Source organism: Ammospiza caudacuta, chromosome Z (assembly GCF_027887145.1).
Source record: "Ammospiza caudacuta isolate bAmmCau1 chromosome Z, bAmmCau1.pri, whole genome shotgun sequence".
NCBI lineage: Eukaryota > Metazoa > Chordata > Aves > Passeriformes > Passerellidae > Ammospiza > Ammospiza caudacuta.
In genome coordinates, this window is record NC_080632.1 from 72,219,945 (window position 1) to 72,228,281 (window position 8,337).

The 8,337-nt window shown below is 52.8% G+C and overlaps 1 protein-coding gene across 1 annotated transcript; it reads left to right on the top strand.

The window, feature by feature from the left end:
• Nucleotides 1-7,629, top strand: LOC131571660 (serine/threonine-protein kinase PAK 3-like). Its single transcript, XM_058824440.1, has 6 exons — nucleotides 1-44; nucleotides 303-420; nucleotides 1,210-1,309; nucleotides 1,581-1,777; nucleotides 5,531-5,699; nucleotides 7,517-7,629. Exons 1-6 carry the CDS (start codon nucleotides 1-3, stop codon nucleotides 7,627-7,629), a joined length of 741 nt encoding a protein of 246 aa, XP_058680423.1.
• Nucleotides 7,630-8,337: the final 708 nt, after the last annotated feature.

Sequence of the window (8,337 nt, forward strand, 5' to 3'; positions counted from 1 at the left end):
ATGAGGGACAACAGGAGTCCCAATATCGTTACCTACTTAGACAGGTTGGCATATTCTGGTGTCAATGTAGCTTTAGCTGGTGCAAGCGCAAAGAGACGATGCCCTTTGGTCGCTGGCAGAGAACAGAGCTGGGGATGATTTCTCTGCGTGTCTCCAGAGCGTGGGAGGAGGTGGAGCTGGTGTTCAACAGTCTCTTGTGGCACCCGTAGCTTGGAGAGCAGCTGCAAAAACCTGTCTCAGGCCCTGGGGTGACTGAGGCTATGCCCATTCTGTTGCTCCATGCCGTGGTTTTCTTCTTTCAGCTACCTGGTGGATGCGGAGCTCTGGCTGGCCATGGAGTTCATGGACGGCGGCACCTTGTTTGATGTGCTGAGGGCAGTGTACCTGGAGGAAGGACAGATAGGCGCTGTCTGTCGGGAGGTGAGGGATCCCGCTTGTGCTTGCCCAAGACTGCCCGGATGCTGCTTGTCGGCTGGAGCTTAAGGAGAGCCGAGATTTCTTGCTCTCACCTTTCTTTTGCTGCTGCTGCTGCTGCTGCTGCTGCTGCTGCTGCTGCTGCTGTCACGCCACACAGGAGAAGAAAGAGCATGGGAAGTGTACTGCCTGCCAGTGCCCTTGCACTCCTCAGGCTCTGTTCTTGCACTCTTCCATCCTGTCTGTCCTCTGGCCTTGGTGCTCGCTCACTGGCTCAATTTCTCTTTCTTCCTCTTCTCAGCTTTGCCTGGGAATGTTTGCCTGGAGCCTGTCTGTCTGTCCTACATTGCTTGCCACTGGAAGGCAGCATGCGGGTGGCAGAATTTCAAGCTAAGGGCAAAGAGCTGTCCTCAGCTTCAAAGGCTAGCATTGCAGCCTGCATGGCGATGCATTGTGGAACAGCTCGAAGGTGCTGCTGTCACCAGCAGCTTCCTCTTCTGCTGCCACTAGGCTTCCCCAAAATTCTTTGCCGTGCCGCCTCCCAGCCAAAGGTGGCGCGCTTCCTACCCAAGGCCGGTGGAACTTTTGGGAGCCCAGATGCCTTTGCTTGGAAATCTAGAAAAAACTTCCAAGAGTGTTGAAGCAGCAAGCTCTTCATGGTGACAGCAGCGTGATGTTTTGCCCTCGCTCACAATTCCCTGAGAAAGCCGCCAATCCCGTTGAGCTCTTTCCTTGCGGGTGGGATGAAATCAGATCCTGCAGGTTAACTTTCCCTCCCTCCTTTTTCTCTCTCAGTGCCTGCAAGGACTGCATTTCCTTCATTCCCGCCAAGTCATCCACAGAGACATCAAAAGTTGCAACGTCCTGGTGGGCACGGACGGATCCGTCAAGTTGGGTGGGTATCCCTGCTGGGCTGCAGCATGTCCAGCATATGCCGTGTGCTTGCATTTTGGTGACGGCCACTGGGGCAGAAGCGCGGCTTGGCCAGTGCGTGAATCGTCAGGGTGTTTTTGAAGCGGCCGATGCCTTATTTGCCTGGCTCCAGGCACGTGGAAGGAGAGCTCAGCTGCTTTTTCAGTTAGATTCAGCATGGCCTGGTCAGGGCAATGGTTTTGGCTGCTTTGCCAGTGGTAGCTGGCTTTGACAGGCTTTGTTTTTGTCCTCAGGTGACTTTGGCCTCTGTGCTCAGCTCAGCCCTGAGCACAGCAAGCGCAGCTCCAGCGTCGGCACTCCCAGCTGGATGGCACCGGAGGTGGTGAGAGGAGAAGCCTACGGCCCCAAAGTGGACATCTGGTCCCTGGGGATCATGGGGCTGGAAATGGTGGAAGGGGAAGCTCCTTACCAGCGGGAAGCCCGTCTCCGGGTAAGGTGCAGCTTAGCAAGAGGGCTCTGTGTGGAGAGAGCTGTGTGTGGCTAGCAAAGGAGCAGGTGGAGTGTCCTCTTGCATCCATGTGCTGTAGGTTTTTGAACTGCTAGAAAGGAACGGGCCCCCAAAACTGCAGAACCCCAGGCACCACTCGGCTCTCCTGCGCGACTTCCTCCGCTGCTGCCTGCAGGCAGATGAGGACAGGCGCTGGTCTGCCCAGGAGCTCCTACAGGTAAGAAAAAGCAAAGGGGCAAAAAGCCCTGGCAGCTGAGGACACCTGCATGAAGGGATGAGGAGGAGGAGGAGGAGTGTGGGCCACGTGGCACAGAAAGCTGCCAGGACAGGAAGGCGCAGGGGGACATGCTGCCCTCAGTGCTCTTTGTGTGTCTTGCTGGTAGCCAGGGAATCCTGCTTGAGCCCGCAGGCTCAAGTGATCCTGGAAAGTAAGAGTTCCTTTCTTTGTTCTTTTTCCTCTGGGCAGCATCCCTTCGTGACCTCAGGCGATCCTGCCTCCAGCCTGGCTGCTCTGATCATCTCAGCCAAGCAAGTGCAGGAAGACTGGAGAGGAGACACCTGCGCCTGAGGAGGCCCTGATGCCCCGCCAGCCAAGAGGAGGGAAAAGGGGATGTGTCATCTTTAGGCAGAGCTTCAGCCATCCCCCGAGGTTGAAGAGGAGCTGTGCCGTAGCTAGGAAACATGATAGTGTAGATATTTGCTCAGTTTAGCTGTTAGGTTAGCTGTTAGGTTAGCTGTTAGGTTAGGTTGGGTTAGGTTAGCATTAGGTTGGATTAGATTAGGTTAGGTTAGGTTAGGTTAGGTTAGATATGTTGTTAGGTTCAATTTAAAGCTCTGTTGTTTTTCTTTCTGCAAGAGATGAAAATTGAAAAAAATTAGGAACTATAGGGATCAACTTTTAAGGACTATAGAACGTAGACAGCTTGGATAGTAGAGGATTGTTTAGCTTAGGATAGAGTGTTGTTAATTTAGGGAAGCTTTGAAGTAGAAATGAAAGAATTGTCATAATAAGAATTAAGCAGTGAGAGGAAAAGCTGGGCTGCAGCAGAACTGGAGCCTGCAGGCGCTCCAAGCTGTCAGCCTGAGCAGGCCACCTGCAGGACAGAATGATGAAGATGAAGAAGCAGCGAGGGGATACTTTGTTTCAGCCCGAGTGTCAATAAAAGTCGAAAATATCCAGAGTGTTGTAAGACTCCCTTCCTTGCCAGGCTGTAGCTAAGTGGACAGTCCCTTTCAGAGGCCCAAAGAACATAGTGAGGTAAGCAGCTTTGCTTACCTGAAGTGTGGCATGCCTGTGGGAAGCTGAGAGACCTACAGGTAATGAACACCAGGTAATGAGCTGCCATTCAGGACAGCACTAGGAGGCAGATGTGCAGTCCTTTCTGGGCCTCTTGTCTTGATCAGATGTCAGGCTGATCAGCAGCAATCACCATTTTGTTGCCACCCTCCTCTCACTATGTCACCTGTGGGATGGAATGGCATTCTCACAGCGGCAGCATCTGGCATTTCCTCCCTGCTTCTCTTTTCCCCGCTTTTCACCCCAGACCCCCAGGGACCCTCTGGGCCAGCCTCATCCCCTACAGGGGTGTGCAACCACCAGGGCCTCCTGCAGAGCCCCATTCCCACTCTGCTGCCTCCTTGGCCTTTTCCCACCTCTGGGCCAGCCTGCTGTTGCCAGGTGTTGGAAACATGCACACAGCATAGCACACCTGTCATTGAGCAATTTGATGCAGGAGCCCCTGCTGAGCACGGCTCCCCACCCCGGCCCTTTTCCCACCCAGCTGTGGCTCCATTTCGCCTCCATCTGCTGGCATACCCACTGTGAGGGACTGCTCAGGGACTGGATGCTCCTTGAATGTTGCCCACAGGCCTGATTTCCACGCCTCCCCATTCCTCCTACCCCTAAGGCTGCCTCAGCCGTCTGAACACAATTTTTCTTACTCTAATGGCTTCCTGTGCTTTACTTGATACTGTAAGCAGAAGTACACCGTTTTGATTGTCTTTCTTCTAGAATTAATAAAAATAAGTTTGAAGTACTCCTAGATTTTGCCATTGAAAACTTGAGGCAAGTGCACAAAGTAGAGAAGCTTTCTGTGCAGCTTTTCAGTTAATTTGAGGTCCCCTTACTCTTCACTCACTTTCAGCATATCTGTTGATTTTCCTTTGCTCTCATCTTTTAAGCTTCATCCCTTGTCTATCGATCTGCAAAAATAGCCTGTAAACCCAACGCAAATTTACTATCCTTTGTATTTTTCCTCTTCTGGAAAAGCTGAGGCTCGTGTGATCTTCTCCTGTGATCTAGACTTTGATTCCAATCTTGGCTCTGCCGAAGTGCAGAACAAATGTAATTTATTGCCTGCTAGTGTGATCTGCTAGCAAAGGTCACATTTAGAGCTAAGCATGATGCTTCTCTCCCTCCGTTGAATACACATCTTTGTGTCAAGGCCTGGTGACTTCCAGGAGCACCTGGAAGCTACTGCCAAGGACAAAAGTCTCACTCTTGCTGGTTTTGACACTGATTTGTTGGGAGGATTTTGATCTACGTCGACAGTGATCTACAGGAACTGGATCCTTGACACCAAGTGCCTTCAAGCAACATCTCTAAGCAGAGTGGGCAATGAAGTCCAGATACTAATGAGTTGTGGTTTGTTTTAACTCTGTCTAACATATGGTACACTATCCCAAAACATGTTATTTTTGAGTGCTTCAGGCATTGAAAACTTAGGTTTATTCTTGTCAACACTTTTCTTTCCTCTCTTCAGAAATCTGCATGTCCAGCTACTAATTTCTTTCTCAGCTTGTTGAAAAGTTACCAGTCAGACAAGACTTGTTTCTTGACCCAGAGATGGGGCAAGCGTCACCGTTAGGCCGGACGTGGCATACACACGTGATCAGGGTCCAAGAAGAAAAAGGTTTGTTTGTTTTATTCTGCATGTTCTCCAGCTTATACACTCTTAACAAAGCGTGATCTCAAGTCACTAACTACATCACAATAACTTCTTCTATCCATTGGTGCAAAGCAATTAACATCAATACAACTGGCAAAAGTTTTACAGAAATTTATAAGGCACGTATGCACATCTACTTCAGCACCTAGTCTAGCATACGCAACTTTTCCTGAATCTCTTCTAATGGGTTTCCATGCTGACGGCCTTGTCTTCTTCCTTGCTATTGATACACTCAAAAACCATCAACTGCTATTTCTTCCATGAACTCGGCTTTGCTTGCAGGCCAGCTGTAAAGCCCCTCCATAGGTCAGCATGCACCCGCGTGCTCCAGGAGCAACTGCAGCCTACAATAGTCCTGGAAATTTATTATCTTTGCTTCGTTTGCCATCTAAATGTCACTGAAGAAGTTAGGCTTTTCCAAACCAGCTAGGATGCCACCTAGAAGAAGCAGACTTGCTTTCAGTCAAAGCTTTTGGGACCAAGAGTCATGTTTGCTTGCATTGCTTGGATGCCGCTTGGATTGGTGCATTTTCTGAGTTCCCCTGGCATGCCTTGAGCACTGCCTTTGTGAGTGAGGAGAATTTCCCAGGCTTTTCTTTTGCATCAGCTGTACACAAGGTTGTCTTGCTGGGCACAAGAAAGCCACAGAGCAGCTGCCATTGTGAGGTCAAGCCAGAGGTGCCACGTCACAGTGCTGTCAGCACAGCGTTGTCCCGGTGCGCGCCAGGCCTGGTCGTCCAGAGCAGCTCTTCCGCTGGCTCCCTGCAGGAGGATCCTTGTGCTCAAGGAGCTCTCAGCAGACGGCCTGCACCCCGAGAGGAGTCTTGGCTTTCCCTTGGCTGGCACTCAGCGTGCAAACGCGCACAGCACTGCCAAAATGATTGGGCAAGTCTGTGCCGCCGTTTGCACCATCTTTTCTGTTGTCTATTCTGGCTACTACCTGACCCAGCTGACTCGTAAGTAAAGGTTTCTCCTGGGGCTGGCATTGCCCGACTTTTGCTTGGCTCTGCTCTTTATGCCGCAGCAGTGGCCCAGTTTCTTTGGGAACAGAATGGCCGTGAAGGTGCCACCGCTTTGGTCAATGTCCTGCCAGCAGCATCAGCTACAAAGGGGGCATCTGTACTGGGTAGCGCGTGCAGACTATTTGCCATGCAACCTGCAGCGGTTGCCTTCCCTCCCCGGGAGAGTGCGCGGCAGCGGAGTCTGTCATTTCCTCAGCTTGCTGCTTCAAGCAAGACAAGCTGCAAATTGCAGACTCTGAGGGCAGATCCTCAGAAGTATTTCTACCAACTCAGTGGTTCTCTCCAGGAGTGAAGGAAAGCACCTTTTGCTCCATATTCTACCCCTTAGAGGCCTTGGCTGCATGACTTGAGCCTTTGATGCTGTGCCAAGACTGCGATTGCCTTGGCCATGCAGCACAAACTCCAGTGCAGGGAGGGTTTGCTGCTGAGCCCAGCAGCTGTTCCTGGGCTGCTTCAGCAGGGAGCTGCCACAGGGAAGGGACCCTTTGTGGAAGCTTTGCTGGGCTATCATCTTCAGCCAAGGGATGGGAATTAGGGCGTGCAATTTAAAAGAATGTATATGGAAAATGCAGGAAAGGGAAGAGGGAAATGTAGCTTGAGCTGTTAGGCACAAGAGAAGCTCAAAGTTTTGAAGAGCAGCGGGCATTTCCAGCACCGTCTTCCTATTTCTCTCTTGGCAAAAGAGGCCCAAATGTAGCCAGAGGCTCCTCTAGGGTCCTTCTTGTTCTCTTGCTTGCTGTGGGAAAGAGCTGTTGCTCCTGGAGGCATGTTGGGAAAGGGAAATGCTCTGTGTTGGGACTGCCTTGTGCTGTGGGAGTGGCCAGCACAGGCACTTTTCTAAGGGCCTCTGGTTCCTTTTGCCTTGCTGGCTGCAGGTCACCTGACACGCGGATGGAGACAAGCCTGTCCTTTGGTGAGTGGCAAAGGAAGCTGAGACGTTGCTGGCGTGTGAGAATTGTGCAGCAATTCTGCCAGCTTGGCCTGTTGCAGCCGAGTGTGGAGTGCCGGCGTGGGAGGCTGAAGGAAAGGCCAGCTGCCCGGTGGCATCAGCAGTAGCAAAGGGAGCACTGGCTGTTTGCTGATTTTCCAGTGAAAAGCCTTTCAAGAGATGAAAGGCAAAAGGGACAGCTCCAAGGCATCTTGCTGCTTCTAGGCAGCAGGGAAGCTCAAATGCACAGCAAGATGGAGTAGCAGCTCGTTCAGCCAGCTTCCTCGGCTTTGCGTGACTCAGAGGCCCACTTGTATCAAAGTCTATGATTTGCCCTTCTTCTGGGTGCTTTCCCAGCTCAATAGAAAGCAGCTCCTAAGGCACTGGCTTTTGCCCATCTCTCTCACTTCTGTCTGCCTGCAGGGCACAACAGCAGGGTCAGCAGCTCCTCTGGCTGCCTCTGTCATTGAGGAAGAGGATGAAGAGGAGCAAAGGAAGATGAAGCCTTCAGCCGCTGTCCCTTCACAGCCTGAACTTGCAGAGCCAGTAAGTGACAGCTGAGCTTGGGACTGCCTTTGGCGCACGGCCAGGCTACCCGTTTTGGAGCAGCCCTTGTTGCTCGTGGCTGAAGATGCTGGCAGCCGTGTGCCTGCTGTGACGTAGTGCGGCTTCAGGCAAGCTGGGGAGCCCTGGCCAATGGGTTCTGAAGTTTGACATTGAAGCTGGGATGCTGAGAGGGCGCCAGAGTGTCTCTTGGGATCAGACAGGAGGCAGCATTGAGTGACTCTCAGTGCAGGAGTCAGCCCCTTGTGCCCGTTGTCAGTGCAGGCTGCCTGTGGTCAGCGGACAGCGCGGCCCAAATACGCAGTTGACAGCCTTGCAGGGTACCTGGCAGACACTGGCCCCTGGAAGGGACCTGCTGTCTCCGTGGACTAATTAGCTTCAGGCTGTGCTTCACTTCCAGCCGGTCAGAGCAGTGTTTGGAGAGGAGAATCCTCGGCAGCCCTGCATTGTAAAAGGGCGGGTGGGTCTGGGCAGGGCTGGAAGGCGGCTCCCAAGGGCCGCTCTCTAAAGGCTGCCATAGAGAAGGGAAATCCGTGAAACAGATCAGAGAAGGGACACGCTGCGGGCTTCTGAGCAGACTGTTGCCTGCCAACTCCGGGCTGATTTCATTCCGGCCCAGGAAAAGACAGGAGGAGGAAAGCAGCGAGGCTCTGGGGCCCTGCTCTGATCTCTTTGTGGATTTGGCAGCCCCATCGATACCTTGTTGCCAGTGTCTTGCAGAAAAGCTGAACACGTGGAGCATGGAGGTGGTCGGGAGGGGCTGGATCCAAGTAGCCTTTGGGCTTCTCCCGAAGGTGCCTTTGAGAAGGGGACATGGGAACTGCTCCAGCTGGAGAGGCCTGGCCGTGGCTGGCAGCACCTTCCCAAGGCCTTGCTTTTGCTGTGCGCTTAGGGGGGGGCATGAGTGCCAGCCACCCTTCTGACGGGCAATCCTTTCTTGTCCCAGCGCAAGACAGGCTCTGCCATTCAGCCTGGTGCCGCCGGACCAGCATGGCCTGCAGCAGCCAGCTCAAGCCCCGCTGCCGGCACTTCCTGCAGCAGCGCAGCCCAGCAGCCCGAGATGAGGGAGGAGCAGGGCCT

Excerpts from the sequence above, each read along its gene's own strand:
- LOC131571660 (XM_058824440.1), top strand. The coding sequence starts at position 1 with ATGAGGGACAACAGGAGTCCCAATATCGTTACCTACTTAGACAG. Across the intron at positions 45-302 it reads ATCGTTACCTACTTAGACAG|CTACCTGGTGGATGCGGAGC; the intron begins GTTGGCATATTC and ends TTCTTCTTTCAG. Across the intron at positions 5,700-7,516 it reads CTACCTGACCCAGCTGACTC|TGCAGGCTGCCTGTGGTCAG; the intron begins GTAAGTAAAGGT and ends GCCCGTTGTCAG.